The sequence below is a fragment of the Chrysochloris asiatica genome, unplaced genomic scaffold (assembly GCF_000296735.1).
Source record: "Chrysochloris asiatica unplaced genomic scaffold, ChrAsi1.0 scaffold00222, whole genome shotgun sequence".
Taxonomy (NCBI): domain Eukaryota; kingdom Metazoa; phylum Chordata; class Mammalia; order Afrosoricida; family Chrysochloridae; genus Chrysochloris; species Chrysochloris asiatica.
In genome coordinates, this window is record NW_006408740.1 from 2031743 (window position 1) to 2049795 (window position 18053).

The 18053-nt window shown below is 39.2% G+C and overlaps 1 protein-coding gene across 1 annotated transcript in view; it reads left to right on the forward strand.

The window, feature by feature from the left end:
• PRDM10 (PR domain containing 10) overlaps positions 1–18053 on the forward strand; it is a 103851-nt gene that overhangs the window by 8017 nt on the left and 77781 nt on the right. The window contains exons 4-6 of the mRNA XM_006873085.1: positions 13764–13989; positions 16370–16611; positions 17582–17785. Coding sequence (XP_006873147.1) covers positions 13764–13989; positions 16370–16611; positions 17582–17785 — 672 coding nt within the window. The remainder of the gene's footprint in view (positions 1–13763; positions 13990–16369; positions 16612–17581; positions 17786–18053) is intronic.

Genomic DNA, 18053 nt, shown 5'->3' on the forward strand with positions numbered 1-18053 from the left:
ATGTGTACTACCTGCAAATTTGGGTGTTCTTGTGCATCTCTCCTCACTTCATATCAGCTTCGTATCAGCTCTCAGCTCTAGCACTCAGGGGCTATGTCCTTGTCCATAGCCTGAGGTGTACCCAGGTCTAACTACACCTGGGACCAACCAGCCCTTCCTCTTCTCTTTCTCATCTCCAGGTCAACAGGAGTCTATGGAAGGTGGTTGAACTCAGCCCATTTCTTCATTGCTGTCTTTTCCCCTCTTCCACTCACCAGTAGACTAACATGGGCACCAGCAAGCTTACATACCTGCTTATGTGTTCCCTTTGAGTTTCAGTCTTAGAGAGGGGTTTGTCCTGAAGGAACTTGACTGCTTGCCTTGATAGCTTTCTGGCGAAAAATTAGCTTATTTTTGTAGTAGCCAGTCATACTGACATTTTTGTTTTGGGGTTTTTGTGATGATCTTTCTTTGAAGATGTATCTCCTGTTGCTTTGGCTGTTTCAGGCTGGTCTCCTTGTCCTTTCTAGTGAGAATGTCCTACCTCAGAAGGTTGTGGATGGGATTTAGGATTCCACCTAATGTCCTATACTCTGCAAAGGCTCCGCAAGAGGGCCTGTTCACTGGGCAAGTTCTAGAACCTCTTTTAGGTATTCCAGTCAGTTATAGGCTGAAGTCAAGGCTTGAATTTTTTCTTCAGTTCCCCCAGCTTGAGAAATGCTGAGTTTGTTCTTCCTTTTTGGTTTTCTGATTCTAGATCTTTGTAGATTTTATTGTAGGCTTTATCTTCTCAAGCTGATCTTTGAAATTTTCTGTTTAGCTCTTGTACCTCCTCATTTCTTCCATTTGCTTTACCTTCTACACAGGAGAGCAAGTTTCAGTGTCTCTTCTGACATCTATTTTGACCTTTTCCTTCTTTCTTGTCTTCTTAATGACTTTGCTTTCTTCTTATATGATGTTCATGTTCTTGATGTCATCCCACAACTCTTCTGGTCTTCGGTCTGTAGTGTTTAATGTTTCAAATCTGTTCTTCAGATAATCTCTAAATTCAGGTCATATTTTGGCTCTTATGGACTTGTTTTCATTTTCCTCAGCTTCAGTTTGAATTTGCATATGAGCAATTGATGAGCAATTCCACAGTCTGCCCCTGGCCTTGTTTTCACTGATGATATGGAGCTTTTCCATCATCTCTTTCTGCAAGGTAGTCAATTTGGTTTCTGTATATTCCATCTGGTGGGGTCCATGTGTATAGTCATCTCTTATGCTGTCTAAAGAAGGTGTTTGAAATGAACAAATCATTGATTTTGCAGAATTCTATCATGCGTTCTCCAGCATCATTTCTCTCACCAAGGCTATATTTTCCAACTACTGATCCTTCCTCTTTGTTCCCAACCTCTGCATTCCAATCACCAGTAATGATGAATAATACATCTTGATTGTATATTTGATCAATTTCAGGTTGAAAAAGTTGGTAGAATTCTTCTACTTTATCTTCACTAGCTTCAGTGGTTGGTGCGTAAATTTGAATAATAATGGCATTAACTGGGCTTCCCTGTAGGCATATGGATATTATCCTATCACAGACAGCATTGTACCTCATGAATGATGTGGATATAGAGAAGATGGAAGGAATACACAGTCACTGTACCAAAAAGAAATGGTTAATGTTCAACCATTTCAAAAGGTAGCATATGATGAAGAACCAATGATATTGAAGGAGGAAGTTCAAGGCGCATTGAAGGAATTGGCAAAGAACAAAGCACCAGGAATTGATGGAATCAAAATTGAAATCTTTCAAGAAAGTGAGGCAGCACAGGAGGCACTCACTCATTTCTGCCAAGAAATTTGGATGACAACTATCTGTCTGACTGATAGGAAGAGATCCGTATTTGTGCTCATTCCAAAGAGAGGTGACCCAATGGAATGCAGAAATCATTGGACAATCTCTATGATATTCCATGAGAGTAAAGTTTTACTCAAGGTAATACAGAAACAGCTGCAATCATACATTGACAGAGAACTTTCAGAGGTTGAAAACGGATTCAGAAGAGACCATGGAAAGAGGGATATCATTGCTGATGTCTGATGGATCTTGGCTAAAAGCAGAGAATATCAGAAAGATGTTTACCTGTGCTTTATTGACTATACAAAGGCTTTTGATTGTGTGGATCATGATAAGCTATGGACTACATTGTGAAGTATGAGTATTCGGGAACACTTCATTGTTCTCTTGAAGAATTTGTACATGGACCAAGAGGCAGTTGTTTGAACAGAACATGGAAACACTAAATGGATTAAAATCAAGAAAGATGTGCGACAAGGTTTTTCACCATACTTATTCAACCTGTATGCTGAGCAAATAATCGGAGAAGCTGGGTTACATGAAGCAAAACGTGGCATCAGGATTGGAAGAAGACTCATTAACAACCTGCGATATGCAGATGGTACAGCCTTACTTGCTGAAAGTGAAGAAGACTTTAAGAAATATGATAGAAAAAAAAAAAAATCACAAATGAACAGTGTACTTTAAAAATAGCATGAGATACAATTCTTATTTTATTTTTATTTACTACTTCAGATGAATATTATTCATAAAATAAGTGTCACACTTTAGTAAACATTAACACTTAACTATAATTATAGCCAAATTTTAAGTCAATTGCATGTGAAAAGTTTGCTTTTTTTTTTTTTTAAATCACTTACAGAGAGCTATTTTAATATTTTTTTGAGAATTAAAAGGAATATGAAAGAAAAGTGCTAAATTCTTGCATTTTTACTACTAGAGATTTCAAATACATTAAAAAGTAGTTTTTATTTTAAACCCATAGAAGAATAATGATATACAGAAAACATAAATGAGAACTTTTTCTTATGCAGGCAAATTGTGTTTCTACTGGAATCCCTTTTGAATTTAATGTTCTAAAGAGAAACCAGGAAGAATAGAATCCTGTGAAACTATCCCAGGTGCTTTCCTTTTATTTAGTGCAAGGATTTATGAGCAAGTGTACTACTGCCGTAATTAAATTCTCTTTGTTGGGTAGGTTGGTGTGTCTCCTTCAGTCTTCCACTAGTAGACTCTCTGAAAGTACTTAGTGAAGCAGGGGAAGAGCACTCCTGAATGCAGAGACATGCAACTCCTCTGAAAGCATTGTATCTCTTACCTGGCATTTGCCACCCAATCATTTATATATCTATATTCTTTTTCATTTTAAGTACTTTGTTTTAGTCTATCTACCAGGCCACCACACTGCTTTTTTTTTTTTTTTTTTTAACTCATTAATTAAAGAAAAAAAGTAACAAGAAAATATTTATCTTTAAAATCATAAACATATAACTCAATGATATGTTACAAAGTAAACATACTCTGTAACCAGTAACCAGATTAAGCAGCATATTAACTCCTAAAAACTTCCTTCTAGTTACATCTACATTCCTTCTCAGTTGTAACTGTTTTCATGCCTGGTAACACCATAGATTAATTTCACATTTTTTGAGCTTTACATAAACGTTATGTTTTTGTTTTTTAAAATTCTGATAGGTGATGAGTGGGCAAAGATACCGTGTGACTTTACATGGGATTTGGAAATGTCAGATAAGTTGATTCAGCAAATGTTTATTGCATATTTATACAGCAGTGGATGGAGCCCTTGTTGTACTGTGGGCTAAGCATAGGGTAGGAGTTCAAACCCTCCAGCCACTCAGAGGAAAATAAGGCTGTCTGCTCTTATAAAGATTTATAGTCTCAGAAACTCTATGTAAGGTCTCTGTGAGTTGGGATTCACTTGATAGCAGTGGGTTTGGTTTAGTGGGATGTGCTAGTAGTATACAGTTTTCGGTTGTTTAAAATTTGTTATTGTGAATTGGGTACAGGTTTACAGAGCAGATCAGTTTTCCATGAAAATAATTCATGTATGTTTTGCTTTATCTTGTTGACTGCAATTCCTACAGCGTAAATGTCACTTAACCTACTTTTCCATGTGTTTCCTGTTTTCATTCTGACTTCTGTCCTAACCCTTATGATTTTGAATTTGATTCTACGTTTTTATCCCAGTCTATCCAAGACCCTCTCTGTCAAGGGTGGACAACCTTTTTTCAGCCAAAATTTATAACATCATTCATAGGCTACACAAAATTATCATCTTAAAAATTAACCTACTGTATTTGGTCAAACATTTAATTAACTAACCCTGGTGTGGCACCGTGGGTTAATGCGCTTGACTGCAAAGTCTGTTTAAACCACGAAGTCTGTGGTTCAAGCTCACCAGCCACTTCTTGGAAACCCTATACAGTGTCGCTATGGGTTGGAACTGACTCGATGACAATTAACAACAATGGCAAGGAGCTCTGGTAGTTATGAGTTGGGCTGCTAACCTCAAGGCCAGCTATTTGAAATTGCCAGTTCTTCTGGAAAAGATGAGGCTTTCTGCTTCCATAAAGATTTACAGCCTTGGAAACCCTTCTCAGGGTCGCTATGAGTTGGAACCAGCTCCTCAGCACATAACAAACCAATGTGATAATTGGAACTGCAGTTACCTTGGCAGGACAAGACCAAGTGATTTTGATCAGCCTTATCTGGTTTTTGGGTCAGTTGTTCCCTACCCTTTTGTGATCACTGACAGAGTGATTATCAGTGGCCACCAGACACAATTTAATGCTGATCTCAGAGTCATGGAGACTGATAGTCATGAGGGTCATTAGTCCATTGAACTAATTGTTTCTATGATTCTTCGATTTTTCTTTCCTATAAGAAGGGAGATACCAATAGTTACACCTTAGATAACTGTTCAAGGCTTTTTGAGACCCTAGTCACTAATCGCCACAGTAGAATATAGAACATTGTCTTTTTAAACTATGTTATGCTAAATGAGGAGTCCTGGTGTGCCGCTGTGGGTCAATGAGCTGGACTACAAAGTCAGTTTGAACTGCAAGGTCAGTGGTTAAGCTGCTCCATGGAAACCCTATACAGGGTCACTATGGGTTGGAACCGACTCAACAGCATTCAACAACAACAGCATGTTAAATGAACTTGTTGTCCTCTGAGCCAATGGTCGTGAGCTCCCAGGCCCCTTGACTCATTCCCTCAAGACGTTTGTTTATTGCCTAAAAAGTTTTCATAACTTTGTCCCCCAAATGTTGCACCACATTTGTGGATGTATTTATACTCAAGGTAAATGTACATGTACAGATGTCCTCTATATGTTGTTGTTGTTATGTACCATGGAGTTGGTTCCAACTCATAGCAACCCTGTACAGGGTTTCCGAGGCTGTAAATCTTTAAGGGAGCAGAAAGCCTCATCTTTCTCCCACCGAACAGCTGGTAGTTTCGAACTGCTGACCCTGAGGTTAGCAGCCCGGTTCGTAACCACTATGTTACCAGAGCTCCTTATATCCTCTATATAGTTTACTTTTTTAAAAAAAAACTTCTTATTGTGAATTGAGTAAATGTTTACAGGCAAGAGCATCAGCTTTACATTCAACAAGTCAAACCTTCTGTTTCATCTCCATGTTTATAATCCCTTCCATGCAGCAACAACAGTTATCTCGCTTCCTCCCTGTGGTTCATATTTCCATTCCACCCACATTCCTATCCCTTCTCAACTTCATCCTTAGAAAAATGTTGCCCTTTTGATTTCGAGTGATTGTCCATTCTATTGGGAGTATACCTGGCTAGTGTTGTTGTCGTCTCCTATAAACCTGTCTACTGCTTGGCTCAAAATTAGGCCATGAGGGTGAGTTCCTTTCCAGACCTGAAGGGTGCTCAAGGGCTATACATAGTCTTAGGTTCCTCCAGTCTCTTTCTACATCCATTGTTTTGTTTTGTTTTGTTTTCTCTTAATTATAAATTTATTTTTAGTTTGTTCCACATTTTCTCCCAGTCTATCTGGGACCCTCAAACGTGATCCCTCTGAGGGAAGTTGGTATTGGTAGCCAGACACCATCTCATTCTTCTCATCTCAGTGTCATACAGACTGATGCTCACATGTTCCATTAGTTCATTGGACTAATTGATTCCAAGCCGCTTCTGTTCTTGTCACTCTTCTTTCTTCTGCACATGGAGTGACCAATAGCTGTGCCTTAGATGGATGCTTATGAGCTGTTAAGATCCCAGGTACTAGTCACCAAAGTAGACTGTAGAACATTGTCTTTGTGTACTATGTTATGGTAATTGATCATGGTGTCCCATGAGACTGTGGTTCTGAGTCCCTGGGCCCAGCAACTCATTGCCTTAAGATGTTTGTTAATGTCTAGGAAATTGTCATCATTTTGCCCACTGTATGTGCGCTGTGCGTTAATGCACTGGACTGCAAAGTCAGTTTGAACCACAAGATTGGCAGTTGAAGCTCACCAGCTGTTCCTCGAAAACCCTGTACAGGGTCGCTATGGGCTGGAACCAACTTAATGGCATTTAACAACAACAATAACATGTTCCACCACATGCATAGCTGTGTTTGCAAAAAAGGTAGATACTCACGTAAAATACCCTCTTTCAAACTTTTATATATCCCATTCTTCCTCCTTTACCCATTCAGCTGGTCTCATCTACGTATCTACACCTAGAACACTGTTGTTCCAAGGTTGTGTATATATCACTATTTACCCTTTAGCCCATGAATACCTCCTTTTGTTTTCACCTATCTTCATCATTCTTCTGCCACCTTTCCTCTTCTTTTATATTCTACTTTAAAAAGTATTTTATTGTTTTTTGGTAAAGGTTTACATATCAATTTATGTTCCCCTTCAACAATTTCTATACAAGTTGTTCAGTGACACAGTACATGAACGTTCTCATTATATAAGTTCTGGTTGTTCCACTTCTATTAATCTAGTTTCCTTGTCTCCTTCATTCTCATCTCCATTTCTCCAAGAAGGAACTGTATAATGTCTGGATATTACTTCAGTATAATTTAGTAAGGGACAAAGTGAGTGGTAGAAGACTTGAAATGTGATTGGCCATGGATTGGTAATCGTTGAAGCTGAATAATGGGTACCTGAAGTTTATTATACTGTTCTATTTTTATATGTTTGAAATTTATTATTATAAATGAGAAAATTATTTTGATAAGACTTTCTAAATTGTTTACAGATTAAAAATATTATATTCCCATCTACAACAATTAAGAGTTCCCATTTCCACACACCTTTGTCAAATTGGGTATTTGCATTGTTTTAAAATTTTGCCAACCTGAGAGGCAAAATGGCATTTTGCTTTTATAAGATTAAGGTATTGTTGTTGTTAAGTGCTATTGAATTGATTCTTGTTACCAGAAGGGCTAATTGTACCTCCTCCCTGAAACAGAGGGTTTTTGCCTTCTATTAATTGAAAATCGTCAGGTGAGGCAAGGGTTTCCATACAAGCCAAGGTTTCTTAAGGAAAGAGACTTGCAAGCAGAGCAGAGATGGGGAGGACTTAATTCAATGCTTAACCCATGGCTCCCTGAACAAAGACTTTGCTGAGGTTTTAAGAGGTTTTAGGTAGGAAAAGGCATTATGTTTATTCATAGGAGTAAGCAGGGATTTCTGGAAAGTGGTTTGCTTAGGAGGTTCCTTACTAATTGGGTGTGACATGCACAGCCTTTTTTAAAATGGGCTCCACCACAAAGGCTTCTGGTAAGGGGAGACAACTTATTCTGGGATGTTATGCATGTGTAATTCTTCAGGACTCTGGTTCGAGTTCCTCCCAGGGGCTAGTGTTCTCCTTTGTCGCCAGTGGAAGTTTGTCTTTGTAGTTTGTGCACGCGCCAAGGGAACTGGGTAAAACCAGGTCAGACTGGTTTTACCCATGAACTATAAATTCCATAGTTCATTTGTTACAAAGAAATGAACTATGGAACTTATTTGGTGGTCTTTCTTAATGCCACGTCCGAGAATATAGCTGCTCCGCTACTCTGCTATGTGTCCTGAGCATGTCCTGCGCATCTGCACAATTACTCAAGCAAGGAAGGGCACAGCCCTCAACATTCTTCAAAGTTTTAATCACAAGACTTTTGTCAATAAGTGGCTCATGTTTAATCCTGATTTCTAGGCCCCTGTTTTCCCCTGTCTCATTCTGATTCATAGCTGTTTTCACCTCAAAGGGCCCTTTATTTTATTCAGTCTGTTTGTGTCATATTTTGTATGAAAGGAAAATTGTGCTCAGATATGTCTATGAACAATGGCATTACTCAGCACAATATTGACTGGCTTAACATCATTCTTTATTATAGCTGCCCCACGAAGAAGAAACCAATCAGCATAGTTTTTCTTTTTTGCCATAACATCTCAATGATAAACATCGGTTTGGTGACCTGGATAAATTCGAAATAGAAAGTGGTAGTGGGAATTTAATACAGATGATGGTTGCTTTTTTTCCCCCCTTTTTAGTAAAATTGTTTCTATTTTTTATTGTTTTCAGGGGTGGCAAAATCTGTTTGAAGCCTTTTTCTTGTACACATTTTTCATATGCACTTTCACTCGACCTTGGGATTGGCATTAGTTCTCTCTAAACACAGAAGTCTAGTTCTCTTTGTTTCTGAATGTGAACATGTGTGACTCCCCACACACTGAGAAGAAATATGCTACAGTGATAATTGGTCTCAGTAGGAATCAAGAAGAAGCAGTCTGTCGTGATTGCTGTGGTCCCATATAGTTGCATATTTTGTGTCTCAAATAAATTGTTTTCTGAATTCATCATTACAGTTTCAGAAAAATTAGAGAGTGGTATTAAATTAGAAGGGAAAAGCATACCATAAAGTTTAATTTTTCTTTTTTCTGCATTTTATTGTGCATGACAGAATGCAAAGTTTAAAATAATGAATTCTTTTGTTCCTTTAAGTAAAACTGGCCCATGTTATGTACTAACTTTGTTGTTCTTGTTGTTGCCATGCTTGTTACCTCAGGAGCACGTGTATTGTTGCCTGGCTGTTCTAGTATTCAAGGTGTAAGAGATGTTTACCTGTTCTGCTTCCCTCCTTGGGCAGACTCAATTCCATAGGGGCAGGTAGTGATGTAGTGGAAAAAGCAAGACAGAGTCAGAATTTGTATTTTATCTCTGTGGCTTAGGTTCTTAAACCTCAAAGGAGTTTTAAGTATATGGGTAATCTTCAGTAAATGTTAGTTGAATTTAAATTAATTATTCATTAAACACATTTTTAAGGCATATCTATTATGTGCTAAAGTCTATTGTGTGACCAAGAGCTTCGTTTGATCTTTGTTACCTTTTCCTGAAAATGACCCTTGGAATTCTCTTCCAATTGTTGTTGTTGTTAAGTGTCATCGAGTTGGTTCTGAGTCAAAGCAACCCTATATAGGGTTTTCTAGGAGTGACTAGTGAGCTTGAACCGCTGACCTTGTGGTTCAAACTGACCTTGCAGTCCAGCACACTAACCCACAGTGCCACACCAGGACCTTAATTATGTAAAAATCTCCAGACTGCAACTTAAAGCATATGCAAGTAAGTGAGGCCTATTGAACCACAGAAGGAGCCCTGGCAGCATAGTGGTTGATGAGTTTCTGTGGGAAAAAGATAAAACATTCTGCTCTTGTAAAGATTTACTACGTCAGAAGCCCTGTACAAGGGCCACAATCACCAACCACCACCATTGGGGCTACCTGGTAACTAACCTTAGGAAGGGAGGGGACTTGAGGCAATCAACTGTGAATATATATTCAGTCCATGATGCACGTGCAGTGAGATTCCCAATCTTGACTGTGCAAAAGCTAATAAAAGCCCTGAATGTGGAAGTTTGAGGGGCAGGAACATCATGTACAGGAAGAGTGGCACATCGCTGGAGACAATGGAGACTCTGTTCTGGGACCCTACTGAGCCTCCCCTTGCCTGATGTGTCTCTGTATTTGTATCCTTTCTGGTTATGATGAGTGGGTAACTGTAAATATAGGTAGTCTCCACGTATTTTGTGAACTGACCTGTTCTGAAGAATAAACAAATCCTCAATGGAAATAAGCCAGCATAGGCCTATTTGGCAGCCTGCCTATTTGACAAGCTGAATGACAGTGTCCTTTAACTTGTAAAGACCTAGATCTGGGTGGCTGGTTGAAACTTTTGTTTTAATGTTAATCCTTTAAGATGATGCTGAAGTGCTCAAGCTTCCTTTTTTAGCGGCAGTCTTTTTAGGAGAGTTTTAACATGGGGAGGAGAAGGTTGCTGGGACTATTTTGATAACAGCTTTCTCAGCATGGCCACAAGCCAGCAGTTACCTTGCTTAGCCACAGTCTTCCTAGCAGCATCTGTTGGGTGTGTGTGTGTGTGTAAATACAGTATAGCTTCTCAAGAATAACTAAGTTGCTGAGTTCATTCTTGCAGTTTGGCCCAGCTTAGACATAAGAAATGATGAGACTATATGCTTTGGTTTGTTCAGTGTGCGATGCCATTTATCGGTAATGCTGGCACAAAATTTATTCTTTAGAATGATGAGTGATATTGTAGATTGTGCTGAGTGTCTAAGTGTGATTGAAGTAGCTTTCTTGCTACTTCAAGGTGCATTGTCAGAAGTTCCTTGCTCTTTTCCTTGTTGAGTCCTTACTTTCACTGGGCATTTTATTCTGTTTAGTTAAAGATGAACCATTGCCCATAATTTTGTCCTTTCATATAAAACTTTCTAAGAGGTCTTGAGGTACATAGATGGAATGTCAAGCAAAAGTCTGACTCCTGGGTTAAATAAGTACGTGATAAAACGTGTGTATTATTTGAAGTAACTGAATTGATTAGCTAGTGAAGACTTGAGTGTTTCAGTCACTGGGCAATGGTATTAAACTGTCATAGCAGATGGTTCTGTGTCAGGCTCTGTAAAGAAACAGAGTGGCTACGTAGTACTGTTTCTTTATAGAATTTAAGAAACTCTTGGATTTAGATGAGAGCCACAATGGACTTTTTCTGTGACTAGCAACCAATTGTTCCTTTAGATGCTAAGGCATTGATGTCATTTCCCAAAGGACTAGATACATTTCAATAAACTAATCTTCATTGAATACCTCCTATCGGATTGAGAATTGCTTAGTGCTACTGAGGAAATTCATAATGCCATCTTGGTCCTCAAAGAATTAATAATCATCATCATTATCATCATCTAATATTACTAAAATAGTTATGAGACCTGGTGTGGTGCTATAGGATAAGCACTGGACTGCTAATTGCAAGTTCAGTGATTCAAACCCATCAGCCACCCCTTGAAAGCCTATAAGGGTTGTTATGAGTCAGCACCTACCTGACGTCACTTAACAACAACAACAAAACTTACTAAGTCCCATCCACTTTCCTACTTGCCTTACCCATGTTGTTTTATTCAACCTTCACACAACCTATGCTATATGTATTTGTTGTTGTGTTGTTGTGAAGTGCCATCGAGTCGGGTCCGACCCATAGCGACCCTGTACAGGGTTTCCGAGGGTGTAAATCTTTACGGGAGTAGAAAGCCTCATCTTTCTCCCGTGGAGCTACTGGTAGTTTTGAACTGCTGACCTTAAGGTTCGCAGCCCGATTCGTAACCACTACGCTACCAGATATAGTTGTGCCTATTTTACAGATAAAGAGACTGAGATTTAGAGAAGTTTAGTAACTTGCTAGAGGTGCCAGGATTTTCACACAAATCTGTGTGACTGTTTAGTCTAATTCCTTGAGGTGTAGTTAGAGAGGCAAGATGGATGCACATGAAAATGAGTATTCATTACCAGTGCAGATGGCATTCTGGCTATAATAGACACAAATCTGTGTGAGATATGATATGTTAAAATCAAGATTGCAAAAGATGCCTAAGACAAAAAGATCTAAAAGATCTTGGCAAACTGGAAGAAAAGTAATAACATGAGATTTACTAGAGATGAATGCTGAATTCCAGATTCAAGTCTGCTACTTAAGTACTGATGAGGGAAAACATGTTTTAGAAGCACTTTATGGACAAGCCCTGATAGCACAATGGGTAAACATGCTCACCTGCTAACTGAAAGGTTACTGGTTCAAGCCTACCAGTTCTGTGGTAGAAAAGACCATCTGTTTCCATCAAGATGATTGTTGGAGTCCTGGTGAGGCATATAGAGTTGCTATAAGTCAGAATTGACTCTGTGGAACATTACAACAAGTATTTTATGAAGGAAACAAAAATAGGGATTTTTTTTGCTTCACGTTCAATATAGGTTAATAGTATAGCAATGATTAATGAACTTTGCTACTGCTAGTGCAGTGTGATGCTATATTCATAATAATGTGGAATCTATGGAGGAATAAATGAAGACAAGATGAGTGATCAGGAAACATGGCCATCTAAGAAATGATGGAATGAGTTTTTGGTCTTTACATATTTGAATCACTGTCATGTAGAAGGAAGGGTTAGATTTAACTCTTAGTAGCTCCAGAGGAAAGCCTTAAATTCCAGCTAATGCATGGAAGCTATGTAGAGGGAAAATTTGATTTACCAGAAACTGTCATATAACGAATGCAAAATGATCCAGGCTGCTTTGTGTGGAAATAAGTTTCTAGTCATGAAGTGTTTAAGCAGGGGCTGAATGTTGTAGGGTGGGATTCTGTGACTTCATGTATGATAGGAGTTAGGGTCAGAGGAGCATTAGAGAGGGCTGGAGCAATCAGAGATAGTTCATTGAGAAGCTAGTGTATGATGGTACTTGATGAAAGACTGGTGAGTGAAGAGCACTCTAATGAGGAAAACAACATGAAGGAAGATAGAAAAGAAGGAAGTAGGTTGTTTTTTTTTAAACTCGATGTATGAATATTTATTGACTTGTAAGGAGACATGGTCTCATTATGGCTTATGGTTCTAATTGAGTAGTAGAAATAAGATGGGGTTAAAAGAATCTGGGATAGTGTATAAATAACCTCATAACTTAGGAGGTGAGAAAATTTTCCATTAGCGTACATATTTGGTTAAAGTTGTTGATGTTGTTAAGTGCCGTCAACTCGGTCCATTTAGTAAAGTAGCATGATCCAAACCTTCCCTTGTTTGCAAGAGACTCACTTCAGCATGATTAAACAAATTATCTCTCATTCTTAAAATTCTCGGCCTCTCTGGAGTATTTAAAAGTAGAGCTGCTAACCAGTTAATTTTACTGTGTTTTGTACCTGAGTGTTAAGTTTGAAAGTGCAGTGGTTGAAGATAGGTTAATCATTACATAACCTATCTGATGGCCGCCCAATTGTGGCCACGCCTAAAAGCAGTCAAGACTAATGATTACGTGCGCACACTCAGGTAAATGTACACACACATACACACAGAGGAATGTCTCAAAGATTCGATACTCACTAAATGGTGTTCTTGGGAAGTGCAGGACAGACCTCTTCAATCAGGTCCAAAATGACCTGAGAACCAGGAAAAGAAATGACTTAGAGTTTTACTGTGGTCAGAGGGTCGGCCCAGGGTGAAAGTCCAGCACATAGATGGGTTTGTATGGCACTGTGGCTTAATGTGCTGAACTGTAAAGTCGATTTGAACCACAAGGTCTGTGGTTTAAGCTCACCAGTCACTCCTCAGAAACCCGATATAGGGTTGCTATGGGTTAGAACTGACTCGATGGCACTTAACAACAATAACAACTGATGTCAAAGGAGGGAACACCTGCTCTTTCTTAGTTTGTTTTCATGTGGAGGATAAGAGAAAGCTGGTGAGGTGAGAAAGAAAAGCTGTCAGTAGTCAAACATCAAAAAAATGGTGTCAGATTCATTACGTCCTGTAAATGGAAGTCATTTTTCTAGGACTTTGAGAAGCTGTGGTTCTGTGTATGTGTACCAGTTACCTAAAAAGGAATGCCTGCTAACTTCATGCCTTCAATCTTTTGTTCAGAACTCATTACCAGTGCATAACCAGGTGTTACCTTCAATTGAGAATGTGGATGGATCAGATCCTTTAGCAACTCTACAGAATCCCATTGGGAGATTGGAGGCAAAAGAGGAAGAGGATGAGGATGATGATGAGGATACTGAAGAAGATGAGGAGGAAGATGGTGAAGACACAGACCTGGATGACTGGGAACCAGATCCACCTCGGCCCTTTGACCCTCATGACTTATGTAGGTTCTGGCCACTTTAATCCTCAAAGGAAGCTATGTGTGGGTGTTGTGAGTGTGTGTGTGTGTTAGCATGCAACCAATAAACCAAAAACATAGGTACCATGGAGTCACCTTTGACTCATGGTGTCCTTTGGTGTGTCAGAGAGGAACTATGTGTATCTCAATGGCTCTGATCTTTAAGAAATAGATTGCCAGTCATTTCTTTGGCAGCACTGCTGGATGGATTTGAACTGCTACCCTTTCTGTGAGTAGGATAGTTAACATGTGTTGAGCACTTACTATGTGCACTGCTAAGTGCTTTACATATATCATCTCACTTTGTCATTTTTACAGTCCGATGAAGGTAGCTCTGGCACTGTTACTATTACTCCAGTGTTACTCTGAGTAAACTGCAATTCAGGAGAGGTCAGTTGACCTACTCAGCATCATCTAAGTGATAAGGGTGGGTCTGGCACTCTAGATTAGGTCTCTCTGAGACCAGAACTTGAGCTCCTAACCACTACTGTAAGTTTGCCCAGTCCTGAAATATTCAGGCCATTTGGGGTTTGACTAGTTTGCTTTAATGCCCTACCTCTCTTAAAATTATCTTAAAATACATATCATAATCCAAGCACCAGTGCTTAAAACCTGTTAGTCAGTGTTCTCCACGGTCTCATGAGGTAGGCACTACTAGTGCCCCACATAGAAGGGGTAGGTGGCTTTCCAAAGTTCACACTAGGAAGTGACAAGAGCCACAAGTCGGACTCAGGGAGTTTGGTACTGGTGTGTCCACAACTGCCCACAACGTGTTAGTTACTGCCTCTCTATACTGCCTGCTCAGGGAGGGTCTGCTTCTACCTGCCAGACCATTCTTCCTTTACATCGCTTTTCATGCTCATGTGCCTAAGTTTTCTCTTCTATGAGTTAACTGAAGTTATTCAGATTTTGGTAATATCGCAGCATTTCTCCTGGGGTCTCTGTGATGACATAGTAAAACCTATTTGCATGGGGCCAGTGTGCAGCTTCCCTAGTTGAAGAAATAGCTTGTTTAGCCCATTGTCCTAGAGTCAATCCTGTCTCATAGTGACCTGGTAGGCTTCTAGAGCTCCCTTCCAGGAACTTGACTAAGCTGTCTCATCTGGTATTACGTTTCTTTTTTATAAACCAGCTTTATTGAGATATAATTTGCTTATTTAAATTCACCCATTTTGTCGCATCAGATTTTGTATCATTCTGGTGTGGCTCTGGGGGTTAATGCACTGAATTGCAAGGTTGGTTTGTACCACAAAGTTGGCAGTTCAGGCTCACCAGCTGCTACTCAGAAACCCTATACAGAGTCACTATGAGTCAGAACTGAGTAGGCAGCACTTAACAACAAGCAACAGCAACAATTTAATTCTGGAGTCCTGGTGTGGCACTGTGGGTTAATACACTGGACTACAAGGTCGGTTTGAATCACAAGATTGGCTGTTCAAGCTCACAAACCACTCCTCGGAAAACCTATACAGCAGGGTCGCTATGAGTCAGAACTGACTCACTAGCACTTAACAACAACAACAACAATTTAATTCTGAGGCGTTCTGGTGTATTGCTATAGGATAATCTATGTAGGGTAAGTGCTCAATCTCAATGCAGGGTCAGCAGTTCAAACTCACCAGTTGCTCCTCAGAAACCCTATACAGGGCCTACTCCACAGCATTTAACAACAGCAATTTAATTCTAGAGCCCTGGTGTACTGCTGTAGGATTAGCACTGATCTGCTAACCACAAGGTTGGTGGGTCAATCCCACCAGCTGCAACTTGGAAACCTTATACAGGGTCACTGTGAGCTGGAAATGACACGATGGTACTTAACAATAAGCAAGAATTAAATTCTGGGGCAGTGGCAGCCCATCGGTAAAGTTCTTCTGGTTCAGTTCCCAGCTGGCGCATCTCATGCTCAGGCACTCCCATCTACCAGTGGAGGTTTACAGATTGCTCTGATGTTGTACAGGTTCTAATGGAGCTTTCAGACTCAGGCAGACTAGGGAAAAAAGCCTGGTAATCTACATCTAACAAATCAGTCAGTGAGAGCCCTGTGGATCGTAATGGTCTGATCCCATTGTGAGTCAGGGGTTGATTCAATAACAACTATTAACAATAGATTAATTCTATTCTAGCAGAGAAATAAGTCACAGCCTATGTATTATTTTTGGCTGGCTTAAACTAATTCTGCCTGATATTAGAGAAAAATAATAAGATTTTATTGGTCTGTGAAAGCTGATGTATTACAGTTGAATGGAGTTAGATGAATTTAGGCTTTGAAAATATATTTGGGGAGTTTTCAGGGCAGAACTTTTTACTTTAAATCAAGTCATGTTGAGGAATTTGACTGTTCTCTAAGATTTTCTTTCTTTTGCAGGGTGTGAGGAGTGTAATAATGCACATTCATCAGTATGTCCAAAGCATGGTCCCTTGCATCCGATCCCTAACCGGCCGGTGCTCACAAGAGCTAGAGCTAGTCTCCCCCTGGTTCTTTACATAGACAGGTTCTTGGGAGGGGTCTTCTCCAAGCGGCGCATTCCCAAACGCACCCAGTTTGGCCCCGTGGAGGGACCCCTTGTCAGGGAGTCAGAACTGAAAGACTGTTACATTCACCTAAAGGTAATTAATTTGTACTATATCACAATTCACTCTTGTTCTTTAACATTTTTCTACTAGAGTCTTATTTCATCCTCTAGTAATTGTTTGCTAATATTTTTCTTTCCGTGCATAATTTGTTTTAGATAGAAACTTTCTTTTGCAATCCCTAAGGCAATATATGAATAATTCTGAGAGGTATGGTTAAGTGCTTTGAGAGTGAGATTCTTCATACCTTTTTATTTTTTTGCACTCGCTTTGACTGGAATACAGAGAGAATTATATAGACTCATGTAGTATGATATGGAGTCAATAATATTTTAAGGAAAACCATGCTTCAATTTTTGATGAAGTTATTAACAACAGATATGTTATGTTGAGTTTTTGGCTAAAGAATAGTGCAGTGGATGAGGAAATATTTTTTATAAAATCTTTGTTCTTTACATTTGATGCCTACGCTTCTATTTAGCTTTCTCTGTGGTCTTCTTCTTGGAGAGCCGCTCTAGAAAACTAAGAAAGGGCAATGGCAGGGAAAAATATTTGGATGTGCTTTTTGAGAGATCAGCTGCTGACATGGGAAGGTTTTTCTTGACTAGTTTACAAGATCTCCAAGAAAGAAAGTTACTATGTAGAGAGAAATCTCTATTAACCTGGCTACAGATTGTAAATGAATCTAAAAAAGAGGCAAATTATAATAAATTGAGACTATGTCTGCATACATTTTCTGGCTTATTTATAGAATATTGTGATGTGTTAATTTTATGAAGCATTAAAGAAAACTGTACAACTAGAATGTTAACTTTTAGGTTTTACTAGTTAACTCTCCTTTCTCTTTCACATTTGGCAAGTCACAATTCTAGTATCTTTCTAGATCCAAAGGGAAGAATCAGAATATATAGTTAAAGAGCAATATTTTCTATCCTAGCATTAATGCATATCACATTGAAAATTTTGTTTTGTGTGGTTTAACTTTTGACTTTCTCTTTGGTTTCAGGTTTCTCTTGATAAAGGGGACAGAAAAGACAGGGATTTACATGAGGACCTGTGGTTTGAGTTGTCTGATGAGACTCTTTGTAACTGGATGATGTTTGTGCGCCCAGCCCAGAACCACTTGGAACAGAACCTTGTGGCTTACCAATATGGCCACCATGTGTATTACACAACAATAAAGAACGTAGAGCCCAAGCAGGAACTTAAGGTACTGTGTTGGGTCAGTGATACCATTTTCTAGGAAGAGTTATTAGACTTTCTCTACATTTTTTTCTCTACATTCTTACTAAATGGTCCTTTCCTTGTAATTCGTTTATTATTAGGCACCTATTATAATAATTAAGGAATTAGTGGTGTGGCACTGTGGGTTAATATGCCAGACTGCAAAGTCATTTGAACTGCAAGGTCGTCAGTTCAAGCTCACCAGCTGCTCCTTGGAAACCCTATACAGGATCGCTATGGGTCAGAACCGACTT